Source organism: Polypterus senegalus, chromosome 2 (assembly GCF_016835505.1).
Source record: "Polypterus senegalus isolate Bchr_013 chromosome 2, ASM1683550v1, whole genome shotgun sequence".
NCBI classification, from domain to species: domain Eukaryota; kingdom Metazoa; phylum Chordata; class Cladistia; order Polypteriformes; family Polypteridae; genus Polypterus; species Polypterus senegalus.
The window spans coordinates 79152425-79175658 of record NC_053155.1 but is presented as its reverse complement, the minus strand read 5'-3'; the positions used below and the strand labels follow the sequence as shown (position 1 = coordinate 79175658).

General features: G+C 42.0%; 1 protein-coding gene across 2 annotated transcripts; it reads right to left on the bottom strand.

Annotated features, from left to right (window-relative positions):
* Positions 1-608: 608 nt before the first annotated feature.
* Positions 609-22482, bottom strand: LOC120523087 (pannexin-1-like). Of its 2 annotated transcripts, none has more exons than XM_039744058.1 (5): positions 21993-22482; positions 6881-7020; positions 5011-5192; positions 3059-3711; positions 609-2758 (listed from the first exon to the last, which is right to left on the bottom strand). In XM_039744058.1, exons 1-5 carry the CDS (start codon positions 22171-22173, stop codon positions 2655-2657), a joined length of 1260 nt encoding a protein of 419 aa, XP_039599992.1. In that variant the 5' UTR covers positions 22174-22482; the 3' UTR covers positions 609-2654. The 2 variants fall into 2 exon arrangements, with proteins under 2 accessions (XP_039599992.1, XP_039599993.1); XM_039744059.1 differs by having other exon boundaries at positions 3059-3708.
* Positions 22483-23234: the final 752 nt, after the last annotated feature.

The following is a 23234-nucleotide window of genomic DNA, read 5'->3' as shown; positions in this document are numbered from 1 at the left end:
AAGTCATACCCACGTAAAGTAAGAGAGAGAGGGAGAAGAAGAATTACCCCGCTGATGCCATTAGAAGGAGTATAACCTTAGTCTCCCCTAGACTTTCTCGTATACTCAGATATGGGGATGGATATTTGAGGAGTAAACCACAAGACAAAGGTTACATTTTTATATTATGTACAATAAAGAACCATTGACAACAAATCAAATCAAATTAACAATATATTGAACAATTATTATAAAAGTAAGGTTAATAAATCGGACTCTGCAGCTGCATGAATAAAAGGTAAAGTACCACTTCCCGTTAACTGAAATACCCCAAAAGTAAACAGAAATGTACGTTTTGTACCTAATACTTGCATGCAAAATTTGGTTGACCTAAGTGAAAGCGTACTCGAGTTATCATGTTTATATGCACACACAAACACACAATCATCATTCCAAAAGTGGTATTTTCGGACTCAGGGAGGTGTAATACGTCGATTCATCAAAATTTCGAAATGGAATTTTTGGAGGAATCCAATAATTTCTCTGTACTTTGTATACGAGAAAGTTGGGGATGTCTAAAACGTCGAGAATCATCAAAATCTAGCAATGGAATTTTTGGACAATTACAATACTTTCCCTTATACTCTGAAAGTAAAAAAGCCAAAATACTATGCACATTGATTCACGCTCACAGCTACTTCCAAAGAACAAGCCCACTGCATACTAGGGCTAGACCTGTTCTGACACAGAAAGACATCAAGTCCAATATAGCTTGGGTCCAAAGTGGCATCCAGAGCCAGACAGAGTGGGTATACCCTACAAACAGACCCACACTAATATAAGGGAACACAAACCTGTTGTACACCGTGGCAAAACCAATCTCAAGAGAGAAATGTGCTATGTTCCACTTGAACTGGGAAGTCAGAGTTAACTCGGAAGAGTTCCCAGTAGGAAGTTTTAACTGGAATGTCTCCACAAGTCAGATTTCCAAAATCTAGAGAGCCTCGCCAACCCTGACCTGACAATCCAAGATGGCAACACCACACCTCAACAGAAGTGAAAGCTGTAATATTACAAGTATACTGTTGGTTAGCACTTCTGTCTGTGTCTCATTAAATCTGTGGTACACGCAGTACTGCTCACCGTCTATCTGTGCACATGTTGCTACGATGTTTGGATGCACAAAACTTGTTCAGTAGTTGTCATTATTCTGAAAGAACGAGCACAAGAAATGTCTTTCTGGAGGCATCCATTTTAATTTTCTGAATGTTTTACTGGAACAAAGTCAACTCGGATGTAACCTCTGACTTCCGAGGTAAATGGAAAGCAGCCCAGTGTACCTTAGGACTTATCCCATTACTAGTATATAGAGATAATAAACCCTGTGCATGCTGGGGCCAACCCTACGCCAACATAAAGAGAAAGAGCGAGGCCAATGAACACTAAAGCCAAACCAGTACCAATAAAAGGAGAACAAGCCCAGTGCGTAGAGGAACCAAACCTTTCAGTATAAACAATGTACAAATTCAATGGGGATACATTTGTAGCTATAGAGATAGAGAATGAGGACAGTTTAGAAGACTAATATTAAAAAAAATGAGCCATCGGTCACTGGGACCAAACTCTTCATAGTGTAAACAGTGAACGAGCCGTGTGAACTACAGTAGGAGCAGCCTACCACCAGTGCAGCAAAGAGTGAGCAGTTCCCGAGTATGGAGTACCACTAGCACAGTGAGGTTTGACTCAGAGTTCCCTGAGATCGATCCATTTCCAGTGTAAAAGTATAAGAACCAGTGGTCCATCCCTACACAGGGAGGTGAGGCCCAATAATCCAGTCGGCAGGCACTATGGAGATTAGCACCAGTACATCAAAGGCCACAGTTGATCCTGGATGCTCGCTCTGACTCAGTAACGTTACTGGCCAGAACATTAAACGTGACTAAGAATAAAAAAGCTGAAATGAATGCACTGGATGCAGTGGGGCACTCTTTCCTAACAGATTCTGAGATGGACGGGTAAATAACATGTTATGCTACAAGAAGAAAAAACAGACCTGTGTGTCCAGGAAGTGCCACACCAAGAGTTCCCTGAAGGCACAAGTAACCGAAGTAGAGTGTGACCACAGGTTTTGCAGTTTAAGCATTAAAAAAAATCACACATACACTACTTTAGCAGATTGCAGCCACATAAGGAAACTCATTGGGCCTTCTGTTCCATTCTTCTTTTTTCCCAGACTCGGAACTCGTCTGCCAATAGAGTCTGCTGCCTTGCCTTCATGGTCACTCAAACAGTACAGACACAATGGCAGATTAGCTGGGCCTTGATTGACCAGTCCAGAATCAGCTTCTCATAGAAATGCCATTGACGCTGATCAACCTTTGGCAGTAGTCAGCAATTTCTACGGTGAGCACTTTCACATGGTATAAATTCAAGTTAACATCTTGGCAAAATTGTGGCATTTCAGCAAAATCATTGGCTCCAGTGGCCATATGCACTTTTACAGCCCAAATGTTTTTCTACACCACAAACATGTCCACCTTTGTCCCTAGCCAACCTGTAAGACTAGTTTAGTGAAGTCTTCTGAAGTATCTTGCAACAACACACCATGCAGTCAATATGGATGCCAAAACCAGCATAGGGTTCTGCACAATCATTTAAGTGCCCACAACCTGAGGTCAGCATGTAGTGGGGGGTTCCAAAAGCCTCTGGCGAAGAGGGCCATCTTTAGGATTCTTTCCATCCTTTTTTTTTCCATCACTCCCAGACTGATCCATTACAACTGAAAAGAAACCAAAAACAGATGTGAGCCCTTTGCTACAAGCCTGACCTGATGTGAAAACCAACTCAGAACTGTCCCAAAAGTGGGGGTCACACTGACTTAAACTTATCTTTGGTGACACCATCCCATAAGCTGGCCCATTTTCAATGAGTCTTGACATTTCCAGTCCTGATAAAATACTCCACCTCTGACAGAGTTAAAAGTGGTTACATGAGAGTCCTTTTAAGTCCAAAACCTGCCCTATCAAACTAACTTGGCCAGTTCGGACCAATGTCTAATCTGCACTAATGAAGTCCTTACCTTGCAGTTCAAGGTCTGAAATCTTGCCATCAGCAGATTTGCAGTTTGCATTAGACATTTTGCCATCCACGGTGTCCATCTTGACCTGAGCCAGGTTCCTCATAATGTCAACCATATTCATGTCCTTGTTGTTTTCCTTCAGAAGCTCAAGAACTTTCACACACTTGTAGGATTTGAGCTCACTGAGGTTCTCTTCTAGGAACAGGAGGTAGAGGGTAAAATCAGTGAAGGGGTTGCTAGTTAGGTCAATTTCTGTGAAGGTGGGCAGGATGCTATAAGCTGACAGGAAGTCACAGCTCTTGCGCACTGGGAGCAGGGTGGCATAAATGATGACAGGTGCTAGAAAGATGTACACAATCAGGTTGATGAAGCTGAGTACCCGGAAGACACCCACCGCTATCAGCTTGCACTGCAAGAACTCGGGCACAGTTGTGTCATTCTTGAGTATGCCTGTCTTGATGGTGCAGCGGAATTCATCTGTCAGTGAAGCCAGATGGATGTAGTAGCCTAGGTAAAGGCAGGCCAGGATGATAATGACTAAGGTCGTGATCCTGCAGGTAAGGTACTTGATGACCAAGTCTCTAGTCAGCTTTTTGGTTTTCAGGTACTCCTCGGCCAGTGGGTATTTGAAGACGGTTTCATTTGCATCACTGCTACAGAGAAACAAAACAGAGTTAGGTAAACCTGGAATAAGTAAATGCCCAGAGGTAAAGGAGCACAATGAGATACAGGAAAGGGCAGAGAGAAACAAAGAGTGAGGGAAGGGCTGAAGAGTATGAGAAGAAACGGCCTACCAAAACTAAAGAAGAACATAAAGACCAAAAAAAGACAAAGTTTAAATTCAAACCTCTGCACATTTAAGGCGTTCTAGCCACATAGTTTTATTCAGCATGTACCCTGTATTTGTGTTTTGTGCAGATATTTTGTTGTGTAAGGTGTGTTGAGGTGTAATTGTTCTGCTACTATGATGCCTGCTTTGACAATTGTGATAGAATTCCTGGCAGTTGCAATCCTGACGATATGCTAGAAATGGTCACAGTTTTGGGCACAGAATATGCACATAATTTTCACCACATATCATTCACCTAAATTAGTTTTCCACTTTTGGATTACAGTGTGAAAACTTGTTTTTGCTTCGTCACTGTTTGAAAATTGTCACGCGTTGTTGCCTTCCTAGCTCTGCTGAAATTAGCAGTACCACTCCAGGACATTGGGGGGAGCTCATGTTACCTGTCTCTTCTTTTCCACCCACAGCTCAGTGAGAGCAACTGACCTTGTCCACAGCGTCTAAAGCTGCCCCTGCCCCTATCTGTCAGGGTTCTATAAAACTGGATGGACATATGAAGAGTAGAAGGGAACACAGGAAGGTAAACATGAAGTAAGAAAAGAGCAGGGATTTCCCTGTATATGAAAGTAGGTATCCAAAGACCAGAAGGAAAGGTGGTGGAGGAGGAGGAGGAGGGTGGAGGCAGAAAGAGGAAGAAATGGCAACCAATAAGTGTAGTGAAAGCAGTGCTCTGAAGGAGTCTGAGATTATCAGGGAGGCTGTAAAAGGGTGGAAAAAGACATAGCTGGGTCCAATAATGAGGAGTGAAAATGGAGCAGGCAGACAAAGGGCTTAGCAAACAACACAAAGGAATTACAGGATGTGACTGAGAAGCCGACAGCAGCAAAGATGAACCAAAGGAGTATGACCTGACCAAGAGAAACTGAAAAAATGAGATCCAAGTTTTAAATGCAGATGAGCAGGGTTAAAAGTACCACCAAGGTTCAAAGGTATGGGAGCCAGCAGGCCAAGATGCCCGTTTTCAGGATCAGAGATGAAACTTTCATACCAGTAGAAAGATCCTTCGTAAAAGATGGTATTCTGGACTTTGAAGCTTTATTATTTGATAATCTTTCCCTGCCCAATTTCTCTTGTTGCCAGTCTACCCCTTCCTCACTTCACTCACCTATTTGTGTCTCCACTGCTATAAAAACTCTTGGCAAATCTGATGGCCATGTTGTATTTCTTGTCCAACTCCTCCATGATGAAGGCCAGGTCAGCGAAGAGGTGGGGAGTGGCTGTGAAGCGCCAAAAAAGAGATGGGATATACGAGAAGACAGCCATGAGCAGGAGGACATAAGGGAAGAACTGCAGAGAAAGAGAGAACGAGGACAAAATAAAAAGGCAAGGAGTGACAGTCCAGGAGCACCAGTGCAAGACAGTGAGGGCATCATTGTGTTCTGGGCAGCCACTCACTATTTCAGAAATGACTTCCAGAAACCAAATCAAAGCCTCTGAAAGACATGTGCCCTCACCTCAGCACTACACACCTGCATGGCAACATCGCTCCTTTTCTCTACTAAAGTACAGGGTGCACACAAAGTCCATATACTCCTCTTTTGGAGGATTTTGAAAACATGTTTCGATTGCAGGAGCTGCGATAAATCGTGCACTCGTCAGAGAACATAACCTTTTTCTTCTCGGCATTTGTTGGAAATTGGTGCAGCATCAGATCACAAGCTTCCTGATGTCTGTGCAAGTCGGCATCTGATAACTCGTTAATGTGCAATGGATGCCAACATTTCATTTGCAAGTCCTGTTTGATGTTTTTTCGCATTGTCGATTCCACTATTCCCAACTCAGCAGCACGTTTACGAGTGGATTTCATTGGGGATCGTTGGACAGACTCTACCACATCTGCACACGTTTCATGCCTTGTGGATGGTCTTCCACTTCGCGGTGCATTTCAGACGCTGCTCGTTGCAAAAGCCTTCTTCTCCCACTGCAACAACGTCCTCTTTGTCGGCGATGCCTTCCCAAAACGCACAACAAAGTCATCCATGACATTTTTGATCGATTTCCCAGTAACAGGCTGCTCACGAACCCACACAGTGGCCATCAAACGCTCCTCGATCGTGAAAACAATTGTGTCACCCATCGCTTCGTCTTGGAACGACCGCCACGTTGTTGCGATTTCTTGAGCGGCAGCAGGTGGCAGCACCAGACAGGATGTCGGAAACACACCTCAAAATACCAGGAAGACTTGGGCTGATGTCCACAGGAACCAAATTGTCATGGGTATTCCTGTAAATGCTCCTAAAGATAGGGGTATATACGGACTTTGTGCGCACCCTGTACAAAGAAGCTGTCACTCTACTCAGGAATTTCCTCAGGATGATGCCCCCCTCTCAGCCTCTTGTCATCCCCAAGACAGCAGTGGTGGAGCTGGAATTTGGTTCACTAGACCAACTGTAACTCTGATTAAAATACTGATCCGTCAAACCATTTTGTTTGGATACATGTCTTGTTCTCACGCCCTTTGTGAGATTTCCCCTGTGTGCCAATCATTTTTCCTTGATAGCACTGTATACAGTATATGATAGGTCACCACCGTCCACCCTCCCAAGCTGCATGTTGGTCTCTGTGGCAATGCACTGCAGATGAGTTGCTTTAGTATTTCAACAATGTACTGCAGTGAACTTTGTTACCCTTTTGCATGAAATGCTAAAAAAGCAAAATACATTTACTTAGTTTCATTTTTGCAGAAGGCGTCTTATTTCTGCTTGTGGATGTAATGCAATCCGACTATTTAAATCTACAACATGTCTCAAAATAATTCTAGATCACTGCAGGAAGGAAATAAAATTTCCCACTGCAAAATATAATTAACTATATAATTGATAAGAATGGTCAGCTTAAATTCTTAGCATAAGAGTTAATTGTACGTGAATGATCTCCCTACAGTAAGCCACCATAGCTGTAATCTGTCAGTGAATTGCCATTTTGTCTTGTTCTCCCCAATGCCACCTGCCCAGGTGCCCAGATGCCATGCTTACCTTGTGTAGCCAAAGGGGAGTGCCATGGGGATCTGACTGGGATGCATGTGCCTGCTGTACTGCTGCCCAGCAGAATGAGTCCACATAGGCTGCCTGTCTCCAGGAGAAAGAGGTTGGAGAAAAGCAGCTGATCTGGGTACCTATGAGTGCAAGCAGATGGAGCAGTTAGTGAAACTGAAAAACTGTGTGCATTACCTCCATGCAGTCCATCACTGGGAATAGCAGTCCAGTACACAAACACACCCAGTCTGCACGTGCACACACACATACACACTCACTTCACCCTGTTAATGTGTACAAAGTTGATGGTACGATAGCTTTCAATAATATATGTGTGACCAGATGGTGAGGTGCTTAATACAAGAACTGCGACTGCTACTCACTCTGTGTAAGTGTGCATTCATACCTAAGTGTCTCTCACTCCTTTATGGGTGGGTGCACAAATTATGATACACTCAATTTTGAATTTTTAGTAGTTTGTGAGGAAAAAAAAACCGGGAGACACTGTGGGTGTGTAAGCAAGCAAGTACTTACGATTGTCTGCTGCAACCTGCGGATGGGTCCTGCCTTGTATCTGATCCCACCTTGATAAACAATGGCCCCAAAATTAGATTTAGTACTGTATGCTCATTAATGATGACGCTGTAATAGATACCTTTAATGACTGATATACTGCCTCCAGTAGAACTTTCCAGAATGTCAAAACGTCCATCAATGTCCCTCCAGTCATTTTACATTCTCATGGAAGAGCAGCCTGCACTGGCTACGTAGTCTGGCCATGATGCCAAGTCTGTTTGCAATCATTAAACTGTTTTATCCTTCACAAACTGACTGCTTCCTCTCAGTCTTAACACAATCAACATGGTGTAGTCAGTAAACATTTCAATCCAGAAGCCAATGAGATTTGTTTAAAATGCTAAGTTGCTGGTCAAGTCAATTTTATTCTGGAATTTATACAATATGGGCAATATTTAATCTCTGCTCTTGACAGCTGTGCCAGATCACACTATATTGTATACAGTGGAAAGAAAAAATACATGAACCCTTTGAAAACAAACACATTTACACCAATCAGCCACAACATTAAAACCACTCACAGGTGAAGTGAATAACATTGATTATGTTGTTAAATCAGCACCTGTCAAAGGGTGGGACATATGAGGCAGCCAGTGAGCAGACAGTTCTTGAAGGTGATGGAAGCATGAACAACATGCAAGCATGAGAATCTTATTGACTTTTAACAGGGGCAACATTGTGATGGCTAGACGACTGGGTCGGCAGATCTTCCCAGTGTGCAGTGGTTAGAACCCACCAAAAGTGGTCCAATCTATGACAACTGGTGAACAGATGACAGGGTCATGGACACCAAAGGTTAGCCTGTCTGGTCCAATCCCACAGAAGAGCTACTGTAGCACAAATTGCAGAAAACCTTAACTCTGGCCATGACAGAAATGTGTCAGAAGACATGGTGCTTAACAGCTTGTGTGTATTTGGCAGTGTAGCTACAGATCTGTTAGAGTTGCCCATGCTGACCCCTGTTCCACCACCGAAAGTGCCTACAATAGACATGTGAGCATCAGAACTGGACCACGGAGTAGAAGAAGAAGATGATCTGGTCTGATGAGTTACATTTTTGTTTTGACTATGAGGATGTCCGGATGTGTGTGCTTCACTTACCTGGGGAAGAGATGGCAGCAGAATGCACAGTGAGGAGTAGGCAAGCTGGCAGAGACAGAGTGATGTCTAGGGAATGTTTTGCTAGAAAGCTTTGGGTCCTGTCATTCATGTGAATGTCAGTTTGACACGTACCATCTACCTAAAGATTGTTGCAGACCACATCCTCCCCTGCATGGCAATGATATCCATTGATGGCAGTGGCCTTGTTCATTAGCATAATGCATCCTGCCACACTGCAAAAATTATTCAGGAATGATTTGAGGAACAGGACAAAAAGTTGAAGGTGTTGAGTCTTGACTTGGCATCTAATTTTCCGAGATCTCAACTTGGGGTTGAATATTTTCTTCTACTTTTGACTTCTAGTATTTAATGCCTGGCTTCTCTGCAAATAAACGCAAGTAATGATTAAATTAAAGTTTGAATATTTCCTCGCTGAAACTTGCCTTGTTTATTGATATCATCAGTCTCAGTGTGCTTGTTTGACAGACTCATTATTTGTTTGATCTTTTTCAAAGGTAGCCATCTGGCCTTGTTGGAGTATGTCTTTTATGTTCAGGTGCGAGCCGTGCTCATTCTGCTAGAACTGTGAAGCACTTTCAGGGGTAACGATGAGAGAGCTGGTGCATCGCTGGACCCCGCTAAGGTATTTTTAAACTGACGTCACCATCTTGTATTGCTCTGTTTGATTTGTGCAGCCCTTTCAAAGGTTATCTGATAAGTCCTAGCAGAAATGCAACTCTTGAAGTGGCTCCTTTGCCAAGGTATTCTGAAATGTGACCCTTTAATTGGAAGTGTGCAGGGGCAGCGATAGGCCCTTGGTCTCTGTAAAGGTATTCTTGTTTGCTCTGTTTTGAAGTGAAGGTCTGCAGCCTTGAACACATAGCTCAATTTCTTTTTTGCGCTTCAGATTGGAGTGATGAGTGGATGCCAGAGGGTGTACATGTAAAGCAAGGCTAACAAATTAGGTATTTCCAGTATTAACATGTTCACCAATATAAAAAGTACCCTTCATGGACACTTTTAAGGAGTAAAACACTCAGACTCAAAAGTCAAAAATAACATTGCATTCATAATCACTGACCATGAAACTGTCTAAAATGATTCTCCGCATGCCTATGTTTGAAATTTATCATTTGTAACCATCTAGCAGTGGCTCATAGAGGGCTAGGGCCACTATTAAAGAATCAAATATGATAAATGTTATCATATTCATGATCATCCATCCATTATCCAACCCGCTATATCCTAACTACAGGGTCACAGGGGTCTGATCAGCAACCTCAAAATAGAATAAAGAACACTCCACATGTCTAATAATAACTCCCAGTTTGTAGAAGTTCTCTGTAAAGATGTAACTTTGACCTCTTGTATCCCATTACATAGTGAACCCCTGGGGATATGCAGAAGTCCTTCTGATCATTTTTGCTGCAGACGCCTATTGGTTTACACCTTATCATAAGGGTGTTATTTCCTGCACACAATATGTCCCCAAAATGTCCTTATAATGAGTTTGTTTTAGGGTTTAGAGGCACCATGACATCTTGATCAAGACAAGTCAAACACTGTCTCTTATGTGGGGGTTTCTCATACCAGTGAGTCGGTAGGTGCTGGACAAAAAACAAAAACTGAAATGATTTCAAAGTGTTCACAAGTAATTCTTAAGAACACAATATGATTAGTGGCTGCTGTGGCTTCACCAAAAGAGCACAATATTGAAACAACTAGCCCTGAGTCTCCATTTATATCTGAAACCACAGTGAGTTGGGCAAAAAATGTCAAGAACGGACCCCAGATGCCCCTTGAGCTCTAAAATGGAAAGCCGCATTTGGAGGGTCAACAGTTCACTTGGCATTGGCCCACATTTGCAGAGTCTGATTTATATTTAGAAGCACTAAACTGCAGAACAAATGCAAGAATTTCTTTTTCTGGAGGGCAACAGCTCAACTCATTCCATCTTACTTAATATTCTAAATTTGCCAAAGTGTATTGAATGATGAACGTCACTTTCAGGTCTGCCTTCTTAGTAAGCGATTAGTTAAGAATGTTGTCTGGCTATTTGTGTGCCCATTCTGTCCCTCGTCCGCTAACGAAGTTTGCCAGATTGCATACACAGATGAGACTGGGGGAGAGGACATGATAAGGAATGTGAGGAGGAATGGATGACCTGTACTGTACATGACTGTAGGTCCACTAAAAGTAAGTTTGTTTATTCCAACAACAAAGAAATTAAACATCCCAACCCTTCTGACTGACCCTTTCATAAAATTTAACAATTCGCCTTTCACATACACTAATCACCGAGAGGTACGTTTTACATGATTTCATGCTCTCAACAAGGGAACGATTCATTGTGCACAAGAGCAAAGGACAAGGAAAATTTACAAAGAAAGGATTGCTTATATCTGTTTGAGCAAACCCCATGGAAGGATCTCTTCAATCTGGGCTATGAAAAATAATGGAGCCTATTAATTTTAAATGATGCCATGATGGTGCTGTGGTTAGCATTCTCGCCTCATTCTGGATTTCCTCACCAACAGACCACAGGTTAGGTTAGACAACCACACTTCCTCCACCCTGACCCTGAACTCTGGTACCCAACAAGGCTGTGTGTTGAGCCCTCTACTCTACTCCCTCTTCACTTATGACTGTTTCCCCTGACATGGATCTAACATAATTAGTAACAATGATAAGCCAGCCTACTGCGAACAGGTCCAGCGCCTAAGGAAATGGTGTTCTAACAATAAGCTGGTCTTGAACATCATGAAGACTAAGGAACTCATTGTGGACTAAGGCAAATACAAAGGCTGTAGATACAACCTTGTCTTCATCAACAGGACTGTGATTAAGCATGTCTCCAGCTTTAAGTTCCTGGACATTCACATGTCTAATGATCTTTCATGGTCCTCCAACACCTGAGTCAGCATCTTTATTGACTGAGGAGGCAAAGGAAAGTTCAATTCTCTCATCAGATTCTACTGAACTTCTACCACTGCACCATCAACAGCATCATGACCAGCTACACCACAGTATGGTATGGTAACCACACAGTTAGGCCAGACATCTTTGCAGAGGTTGGTTCAAACAGCCCAGCACATCACTAGCATCTTGTTATCTGATATTGAAGTCCTCCAGAGCAAACAGTGCCTGTGCCTCCAGCTATGGCCTGTCTTCCTTTTCACTTTCTGACAGGTGATACAGGAGCCTACACGTCAGGACCAGTAGGCTCAGGAACAGCTCCTACCCCTTAGGTGTCACCTTTGTTGAACTCAAATTTCCAAGTGCTAGGCCACCTCCACCTGACCAACCACACCTTAAAGCCATACATGTACATCTTCATAATTAAATTTTAACTCTCACTAATCATTCTGTACATGCTCTTGTTTGTACAAACCCCTCTCTACTGTATATGTTTATATTTACCTGATTATTTCATCCCTGCAGTGGGCTGGCGCCCTGCTCGGGGTTTGTTTCCTGTCTTGCGCCCTGTGTAGGCTGGGATTGGCTCCAGCAGACCCCCGTGACCCTGTAATTAGGATATAGCGGGTTGTATAATGGATGGGTGGATGGATTATTTCAACTATTATTTACACTTTTGGTTAGATGCAAAACTGCTCTGCATTCCGTTGTCATAGTACATCATGATGAATTTAATCTAAGATAATGTCATTACTTCTACTACTACTTGGTTTTCAATCCCAAACCCAGCTGTTGTCTTTCTGTAGTCTGGATGTTCTCCCTATGTGTGCATGACTTGTGTTATTGTCCATTTCAAAGCAGCACATCCTCCATGTGTCTGTGTGAGTTTTCCTCGAGTCTGGATTTCCTCCCACATCCCCAAAGATGTGTTGACTTGTGTTAACTATTGACATCAAACTTGTGAGTGTGGGTTTGTGTGATACTGCCCTGTGCTAGACTGGTGTTTACTGCCCAGGATTGTCTCCATCCAAATGAGCATGTGATCAATAGAGCCGCAGATTGTGAGTAGTCAGGAAATGGAAACCGTACTATACAAGTGCCTTCCCACCTCAGGAACTTTTTGCAGGAACCAGTGACTTTTTAGAAACTTTGGAACTTTTGTAGCATTCCCACCACAGAAACACAGGGCATTTGTAGCCCCTGGTACTTTTTTCAGATCTTACTTCAAGATATGTACTTTTCATTCAACCAGAAACTATCGTGGGTGGGGCTTGGGTGATGAATTGTGCTGATTGGTTGACCACAAGCACTGTCACCATCTTACAAATCTGTTAGTAGTTTGGGCTTGGAGAATTATCAGAGAATCACATCAGTTTTCACAGCTGCCTCCCTAGTGTGCTGCATTGAAGCAATAATCCCCCTTGTGAAGTTGTGACTGCTTCAAAGCAACAAAGTTCCAGGGTCCCCCATGAACTACCAATCGTGTCACACTTCACACTGCACCATTCTTCACAACTGCTTCTCTGGTGTGCTGCACCATGCACTGCATTGTAGTTATAATCCCCTTGTGAATTCCCAATTGTGCCACACTTCAAACTGTACCACTCTTCATTGCTGCCTCTCTGGTACTTCGCACCATACAGCACATCAAATTAATAATCTCCCCCATGAAGTCTTGATCCCTTCAAAGCAAAAAGATGTGGGGTTCTGCCATGAACTCCTGACTGCTCCTCTCTTTGCACAGCATTACTCTTTTTGGCACATTACATGCTTTGCATAAAGGTTACAGTTCCTGTTGTGCAGTGAAGACACAACAATAGAAAGTGGCCAGGGACCACATCATACAGGAACCCATTAGCAAATGCCTTATGTCACCTCAGCAAAGGTTGAATGGTGCTGCCAGTTTTATGTCACAGGCAATTTACTGACAGCTGACAGAAAGTGAACCACTGCATAATTGTTGAAGCTGGTGAAAATACGCAAGAGATTAAAGGACTTTGTTTAGTTAAAAATAATAATAAAAGGTCCCCAGGCCGGTCTTGTTTGCCCACTTAAGTCCTTGAATGATATCATCTATGAGCCAAACCCTTTCAAAGAATATCTCTGTGAACGTTTTTAATTATACTGAAGATATTTATATTGTTGAGTTGATTCTATTTGCAGAATGCCACATGTACATAAGAAGTAATTGCTTCTGCCTTCAGTGAACTGAAATGACCAGGGGCCTCATGCATAATGCTGTGCGTAGAATTCACACTATAATATGGCATATGGACAAAAGCAGAAATGTTCGTATGCACAAAAAAATCCAGATACATAAATCTGTGCGTTCGCCAACTTCTTCTTCACGTTCTTCCGCTCCATAAATCCCGGTCAGCGTAAAAAGTAACACTCATGCACGAGCCTTCTGCCACACCCAAACTCCTCCCAGAATTATGCCTCTTTAAATATGCAAATCAATATAAATCGCCCTTAATCTCAGCGTTCTGTGAAAAGGCAATGGCAAAAGCACAAGGGAAAATAGAAGAATTTCAGCAAATACCAAGTGGAGGCAAGGAAAAACTTACTATTTGTTAGTTTAAACAGTGGTATAAACAATAAAAGGAAGTTGATCGAGTGACATAGAGTGTCAGAGAAACTTGAAAGCTCAAGCTCACAAAGTTGCACAGTGCCCGAAATAAAAAAGTTGTCAGATATCAAAGTTGACGTAAAAAGGCATGTTGTAGTCCACTGTCTGAGTGTCATATGGAAGCTTATTAGGGTACAGAGAAAAAAAAATTGGCACAGTGGGAAAAAAGCACGAAATGTCAACTCTAAATTTCCACTTTAATCACATAGTTTATTTTGTCATCAAAGTAGAACAACATAAACTTCATTGTTAAATTGTTTAATTTACTAGTTTCTCAAATCTCATCATAACTAAAGTAGCACGTTAAATGCTTTGTTTTGTATTTGATCTTCTATGTGCTCTATGCGTGTGAATCACTACGTAAAACTCGCTTTCTCTTCCTCCGACAGGACACAGAATCCCTTACATTTGTGATATTACAGCTCTCTGAATAATTTAAATACTGAGATGTATACTTGATATCATTTTCATGATGATAGGAGTTAAAGCATGTTATTAAACATGGGAACACAGTGGCACAGTGATAGTGATGAGCTGGTGCCCTGTTCAGAGATTTTTCCTGCCTACTGCAAGATGCTTGCTGCGCTGTGTGCGACCTTCGATGAAATAATTATTTGTAGCAGTACTGTCTTTTTCAAACATACTAACCCCCAATTCTTGTCCTTCTTTTACTTTCTCCAAGTAACCAATCGCCACATGATCAGCTCTGTAATAGACGTTAAGCCATCTGTAAGATTAGAATGCCGATTCTTCAAAACTTTTAAGGAACATTGAAATATCTTCATAGTACATGTTTAATTATTCCATCCTTCTATCCTTTCAGTGTGACGCCAGCACCAGCAAGAATACAGCGCGAGGCAGGAGCAATCCGTGAATGGAGCGCCAGCTCCTTGCTAGCGTTGCAACACCGTGTCCTCACATGTTTAATTATTAACAATATAGATTATTTAAATTATGTTAATAATTTATCTGTATAATGTAATTAACATATTTTGCTGCATTTCATCTTAAAAATTATATCATCATCATATGTAAATACGTGTTTTATCAAGTGGCTCAGGTTGTGCAATATTATAACTGTATCGCAAATTTACAGTGAGGTAATTGTACTTATAAGTACAAAGCATTATACAAGGAGCAATTGATGGACTGATTGAGCATGTTTAGAGTTCTTGGGATGAAACTGTTTCTGAACCGCGAGGTCAGTACAGGAAAGACTCTGAAGTGTTTGCCATGTGAAAATAGTTCAATAGACACCATGGCTGAGGCAGCGTGTGCTTGATGCTGTATACCAATAATTCTCTTTCCGAGCTGCTGTAGAGCTGTGATTCCCCACTCGGATACAGTGATATAAATACTCAGAGTGGTGCAGTGAGAGTAATAATTAAAAGATGTGGCAACCCCTAATTGGAGAAAGAAGAAGAAGAAGGTGCAGTGAGAGTAACAACGCTAAATCAGCTATTGTATTTAGAATAGTTTGACCATTCTGTGGACCATTATATTGTTGCAGGTTAATTACAATCAGGTTGCCTTAAACTAATAAACAATATGCGGTTAATTTCAGTGTACTTATAAAGCCGCGTCAGGGATATGCATCTTAAAAAGAAAGGGAAACCACACAGGAACAAAAGCACTGCTTTGATGCTGGGTGCCGCCAGTTTGCAAAACCAAGCGGAGCACTTGCGTACACCAGGGTTTTAGCTAACGTGAAAATGTGTGTTGCTTAGTGTAATGGCCTATAAACCAGTGTTTTAAAGAAAAGGCAGAATTTCTGGAAAATTCTGCTACAGGTTATTGCTGATGGCTATCTACAGACCATGAATATTTACCTGTCTTGCTAAAGAGTCACCTGCTTTGAACAATCAGACTGCTTTGATTTAGTATCTCATCTACACACAATGTGGGGATACAGAACTGTCTGCTTCCTAGGAAAATTAACGAGTTCTGGGGAAATTGGTTTCTAATCAAATACTCAAAGTAAACGTGTTTACACTATTTGTTATGCAGAGGAAATTGGCTTGCACCATTGTTTTCACTGATTGCCATGTTGATCTATGCAGAAATTGAAGCATATATATATTTCTGGGAAAAGGAGAATAAAAAAAGAGAGAGAGAGAAAACAGAGAAGTATGGTCTGAAACTTTGGACTGCTGTCTGTTTCTTTTATGTTTTACACCATATCGCTGTGGCTAAACCTTGTAACAACAGTGGCTTGTACCTGGCCCAGGTTCCCCTAGTCCTGAGGCCAGTAACATTTACACCAAGTTTAGATTTTATACATCGAGATATGTGTGTGGAAATGGGCGTACGCAACATTTTTGTGCGTATGCACCATTTATACATGAGGCCCCAGAGCTATGGAGGCATGGTGGTACAGTATTGGTACTTTACAGTTGCAGTGTTCAAGACTGAAATATGTGCTGTTTTCATACATTCACCATTTATCCATGAGCACACGCCAAAGGTGAGCAGGTTAGGGTGAATGGCCTGGTGTTAGTGAATGGGCTCTGCCGTGGACTGAAAGTCTCCATTGTTCGTTCCTGCCTTGTACACGATACTGCTGGGATACAGTCTTCCTCCCAAAGACCCAGATAACTAAAGATTGTGCAGACAATGGATGACAGATATGAATAAGGAGTTTCAAAGCAGAAACAAGGTGGAAAAAAATAAGTATTGAACTTGTACCATGTTTGCGCTGAAAAAGTTTGAAGGAGTTGAAATCAAACACAGATAAGAGGCAACACAATAGAAATATTTAAATTAGCTATTACTAGAAAATGACTTCTTTGACAATATAAAACTGGTTCAAAGTAAATAACAGAGCCAACTGGAAGGACTGTGAAGTGAAAGGACCAAGAGAAAAAAGCAGGAGTCTGAACATGGGCAGAATTTTAAAATGAGAGATTGTAAATGTAACAAATCAATAAACCAATATGCAATATGTCGAAGAAATGTTAAGCAGGAGTTCAGAATCAAAACTACAAACCAAAGATTTATACCATAAGTAGATCTGTGTCTTTGTTTTATTATTTGTGCACTACCATCTCTTATAGGGTATGAAACTAATGTCATGTTATTAGGGCATGAAGTCGATATGTGTACTGTATATAATATCAAGAAGCTTGGGGTAACCTTTTGTGGTTTCAAGAACGCTGATAAATGCATATAATATCTACGAGTGGTGAGGGGAGGCAGTACCCTTTAGGATTTTAGGCCTAAAACATGAATTTCAACTCCAGTCAGGGGAGGAAACCTTGGCTGAGGCATGACACCAAGTAGTGTAGTAGGTAGGATTACCCTGCGGCCATTACAGTTTTAAAATGTTAGGTGCGTAAAGATTGACAAGATGGGATTGGCTGGCTGCCTATTCTGGTCAAACCTTTATGTTCTTCAAGATGAATCTGGCAGCAGAAGCATTTTTTCAGCTCCTACTCCAGGATATGTACTTTAAGTTCAAGCAGAAACTATCGTGGGTGGGGCTTGGGTGATGCAGTGGTGAGGACGGTCACATCTCAGAGCGTGGGTTTGACCCTCACAGTTGCTGGCTGTCTGTGTGTTTTCGTGTTATGCCCGTGTCACTGTGGCTTTTCCTCCCACAACCCCAGTTAACAATAACTCGCAACACTAAATTGGGTTCTCCGGTGGACGGGTACCTCGCCTAGTTGTTTCCTTTGGTGGCATCCTGTGCTGCTCTCATAACAGTCACCCTGAATTGGATTAGGCAGGTGGGAAAAGGTAAACTTGTGTTTTAGCGGGCCTACATAGTTAAGTATTCTTTTTATGTCTGTGTTGAGTTGCATTTTGTTTTCATCATCCCGTTTACTATCCTGTATATATGTGCATCAGTAAATGTTGTCCCTGTGAGTGAAAAGGGGACGGATGATGGAGAGTGACCGCAGCCCCAAGACGGAAATTGCCTGTTAAACTCACCAGATACATCCGGGACATTCCGTATTTAAAAAAGAGGAGAAAGGAGACAGTCACCCGTTCAATTACTAACTCATCACCGCCATTCATTGTATCATTCCGCTGCTTGCTTTTTCAACATCCGATTTATCATCACGACAGCCAGTGCCGAGAAGCCCCGGGGTTGGGATTCATACCAGCCATTGCCACGACTTTCATGGTGAGGTCGTTTTGCTTTCAGGAAGGAGCACAATAACACTACGGTCAGTTTCAATACCACAGGACTTTATTTTGGACTCATTTATCACCACATTTCAACTGCCGTGTATAATAACTAATCTGTGTTTGTGTCTGTGTTTCTGTTTAGTGTTAAGGGGCAAGGGAGGGTTCTTTGTAAATATTTGTATATTCGTGTTTTATATACGTAATCATTAGTCACTGGTGTCATTGGAATAGTGGTATTTTGTGCGCACATAATTTACATTATTGAATATTTGTTTGTCTTTTTCATTTGCAATATATCTGTGTTTGATTTTACATTCCCGTCTACTGTTTGCTGGTTATTTTGTCATGTGGGAAAAAAGTATAATTTGTAAAGAGTACAACTTGTTACTAGATCAAGAAGCCTCAGGTTATGCAAGGAATAGTCTTGGTAGTGTAGTGGCCGGTCTGGGAAAGGGGTCGGCCGTCACAGTGTTAAGTGTAGCCGTCTGATTGCCAGAGGAGCGATCTTCATGTACATTTAGCCCAGCATGTGCCATAACACAACAGTAAGACTCTTAGCATGAATTTAGATGGGTCCATCAAAGGAACATAACACCATCTGGGTCTTTTTAATTTACAAAAATGTAATACTTTGTGTGCTGGGACAATCTCTGTTGTCACCACTTGTCCCAATAATCAAGGATGGGGACACAAGTTATCTTTACTTTATGTAGCACCTTTAGAGCTCACATCGAGCACTTTATAAAGGAAACACAATGCGGGTCTGTTTACTCATTGAATAAAAACAAAAACGGCCACCCATTTAAATAAGGATGTCATTCACTACAAAACCACACTGGCAAGACTGGAGGCTCGATAAATTAAGAGACACGCACTTGAGGAGTAAACAGTTTGGAGAGAAACAAAGAAGCGCACAGACAGAAGTGACTATGCAAAACGCCCCAGGGGGCCTTTTGTGACCAACTTACCGAAACTAATGCGGGTCAAGCAGGCGGGCAGCTTATCACCACCACTGAGCGCACAGGCTGCAATGCTGTAAACGCCTAGGCAGGGACCCCTACCTGGAAAGGGGTCTCTCTTTGAACTGCCTTTCCTGAGTTTTCTTCCATTTTTTCCCCACTGGGGTTTTTTTGGGAGTTTTTTCTTGTCTTCTTAGAGAGTCAAGGCTGGGGGGCTGTCAAGAGGCAGGGCCTGTTAAAGCCCATTGCGGTACTCCTTGTGTGATTTTGGGCTATAGAAAAATAAATTGTATTTTATTGTATTGTATGAGCGGAACAAGCCATCGCTTGGGCATTTTTTTGCATATTAGAATACCACTCTATGCTTTGTGCGAAGTTATCATTTACATCATGTAAAACACAGCCTGCTCGGGAAGAAGCTATGGTGTCAATGCAAATAATTGCTTAGTAATAATAACAATGTATAGAGACAATGCTTTAAAGTCACCTAGTGATCAAATAACCTTCTGCCACTCTGTAGTGATGTGCGCTAAACAAAGTGCAGCTTGGCCTGGCAGTAAAACTATTGGACTGTAAGTCATACGGATGCAAGTTCAGTTCTCATTGCTATACCGATCTATTATGTTTTTAGCCTTCTATTCTCAAATTTTGTGTCGGTTACAATCACAAGTGGCCAAAAATAACACGGAAACTAGAAGTCACAAAGGTTTGTTTGCTGTCACTAGATGAAGGCCTGATCATCACACTCGATTGTTCATGAGGGCAGGGCCTACCTGCATTCTTTCAGAAAATGGAGCAGAGGTGCCACTTAAAGCAGAAACGCTATCTTCACACACAAAAATGCACCCTGCCACACATACTTTAAAACAGGAAACTGTACCTTATCATTTCAAATGCGTGTGTACGGGTGATACGGTGGCTACCACGGCCTCCTTACTGGTCCTGGGTGTGAATAGGGTGTCCAGTTTATGTCCATGTAGAGTCTGCACATTCCCCTGGTGTCCCTGTGATTTTTCCTTCAGGTATTTTGTTTTTCCTCTCACATTCCCAAACACATGCCGGTTAGTTTAACAATTCCAGGCATTCGTGAGACCTGTGTCTGAAAGGCGGCCAGTGCGGTTGGGATAACTTCTGGCTACTCGTGACCATGAACAGGATTAAGGTGGTCTGAGTACATTTATGTCAATACGGCCTTCCTGTGTGCTTGTGAGTTTCCATAAAACATCCACAATCAACCATCCCAGCCAGACTAACATCTTTATGCTAATGAAAAAATGGGGGTCCTTGTTGTGTTCTTTGGCAGCCAAGTTCCTGATAGCCGCCTTATTATATTAGATGCTTAAAAAAAATATGTCCGTTTACATTACATAGTGTGGCTGTTACATGTAATTGCTCAGAAGAAACAACACCTAATAAGACCCCACTCACTGTCAGAACAGAAGAAAGTGGATTATGTGGAAATCACCCAGGGTCCGTGGAAGCCTACCAGGAGAAGGTCATTGGGAGCATACACTGATTATAGCGTCCATCACACGCCAGTTGAATGGAGTATTTGTTCCATTTCGCACAACGTGAACGTGACGTTCCCCATAGTACAACACTTCCCCATCGTGCTGGTTTATGAGACACAAATACATATTTTATAATCGAATCAGGCTGATGAGCCTATTCCAAGGGGATTAGTTATAAGGCTGTACAAACCTCAGTGCACACTCTCGGCCAGTTTAGAGATGTCTGTGAGCCTAACTGAGAAGTGTGTGGAGACTCAGAATACCTAAAGGGAATCCAACCAGGCGTGGGAACACCATGCCATTTACACACCACAAAAACAGCGGCATGAGCAGCTACTGTAAAAATGAAGACTTCACTTGGCTGATTGGCACAGTTAAGGCCATTAACAACGCGATCAAAGGGACGCACAGGGTACACTCCTTTTGAACAAAAAACATGGACTGCAGGTACACATCTGACTTTACTTCAAATGAATTTTTGCAAGATCTTTAATGAATGAACCCTGACCAAAGTCCACATGATGACAGAAAGTACACAACGGGGGAAAAAGTGTAAAAATGTGAACACAACTCACAGGACTCCAGCAGCGCTATCCACCATTAGGTTCGTTCAAATAGGATCATTTAGCATGTGCTTTAAAATACTATAAATGCTAATTCAATTATCATATCGAGGTATGAAAATAAAAAGTTTAACTGATCTGGGACAGTACGGTTTTATCATTCGTTAATTTAAACGACATCGAAACGAGAGCGTCCTAACAAAATGGGGTCTCATACTCCCTCATGTAACCGTTTCGCTTTCTTGATCATAATGATGCGAATAAGCCAAATGCCAGCTGGCGTCGTCTTCATACCCTTGCGAGATTTGTTGATCGTTTTGCTTTCTGTTGCACGATGGCACCGGCCCGTTAGTATACGTGCAGCGCTCCCTTCTCGTTCTTGACAGTCTTTTGGGCATTTTATCTACAGGCTAACTAACCGGTGCCTCTTCACTGTACAAGCCACGTGCGCTCTGACGACTCTTTCTTCTCTTCGCGCTCGATACTTTCGTCCCATTTTTAGCAGCAGCATTTCGGCCGCTGACGGACCAATCAAATGGTGTTTATGAGTTGCTTGGCGTCCTCAATTTGCTTGTCTCATTTGACGGCCTTAATATGCATAAAACTAACAACTGTAAGAAACACATGTGTCACAATGAAAACCAACCTAGACGACCTATCCCCCCACACCCCCGGTTATTAAACAGCATTACACAGAGCAGTTTTTAACCCAGTGAACAAACTTACCTACGGACACCTCCTGAGCAAAGGCGAGTGAAATCAGCAACAGTGGCAGTCCCACTGCTACGTATGTAACTATCTTGTCCACTGCTAGCTCCAGGCGTAGTCCTTTAAACTTGGACTCCGGGGGATCTTTAAGAAGAAAATCCGTAAAAACGTACTCAGTGGCCAGATGTGCGATTGCCATCACTACGAGCAGTCCAGATGACCATACAGAAGAGAAACTCTATGTTCCTTTCATTAGATCATTCGGCAGGCCTAAACGCTCTCGTTCGCTACCTCTTCCGGGTATAGTCTTCGTTTTCTTAAGGTAGCTGCAATCTCAGTCTTCCTATTTGCAGATCTGTAAATTGTTAATAATCTTTGTCTCTTTAAACGATCTGTGTCGTGTCACTTCAAAATTTGTTCTTTGTGACACAAAGAGGCCTCATGTACACAGATGTATCATCTGTCAACCGCCTTCATGTCTAGTAAATGGAGACTACCTTAAAAGAGTACTCAGTGACTGTAAAATTATCCTTTTGTCCGACATTCTTCTGCAGAGAAACCCAACCCATTCTGTCAAAAGGCCACGCCCACTTCTTAGACGCTAAACACAACAACAGGCGCCGAAATAAAAATCCGACCGAGATGAAGTTCAGTGTGCGGCTATGGACTTTAAAAGGCTTTGTTCTTTGGAACAGATTTTGACAATTTACTTTGATGAAAAATATAATGGAGGCTATTTTAAATCGCTACCTGAAATGGTCCCTTGATGGCCAGGCGAGGGATTCTAAGTACAGCCTGCAATGTTTTTTTCTTTTTTAATGTACAGTATGTTGACATATCATTCAAACAGTGTCTTTAGATAAAGTGGATAAAAAAAACATGAAAATTTGCCCTTGAATTAACATACTCAGTGAAAATTGAACAGATATGCTATGCCATTTCCATTTAGGAAATAAGTATGTACACCCTTAAATAGCTGGTATTTGTCCTGTTTGGCAGATAGAACTTAAGGAAGGCATTCCCTAGAGCTGTCAATGACTCTCTCACATCGACTATGAGATTTTTTTCCCCTCTCTTTCTTGCAGAATCCTTTCAGCTGTACAATATTTAAAGGGTGTCTTGCTTGTACAGCCCATTTTAAAAATCCCCCCACAGCATCTTGATGGGATTCTGATCTGGGCTTTAATTAATCGGTTCCAGAACCCTCCATTTCTTTCTTTTCAGCCATTCATTCATGGATTTACAGGTATGTTTAGGGTC

Bases quoted from the DNA above. Each gene is read 5' to 3' on its own strand.
- LOC120523087 (XM_039744058.1), bottom strand. From the start codon at position 22,173: ATGGCAATCGCACATCTGGCCACTGAGTACGTTTTTACGGATTTTCTT. The intron at 7,021-21,992 runs GTAAGTTTGTTC...TTGCACTCATAG, and splicing joins TGCTCAGGAGGTGTCCGTAG to GTACCCAGATCAGCTGCTTT. The intron at 2,759-3,058 runs GTAAGGACTTCA...GTTTCTTTTCAG, and splicing joins TTCAGACCTTGAACTGCAAG to TTGTAATGGATCAGTCTGGG.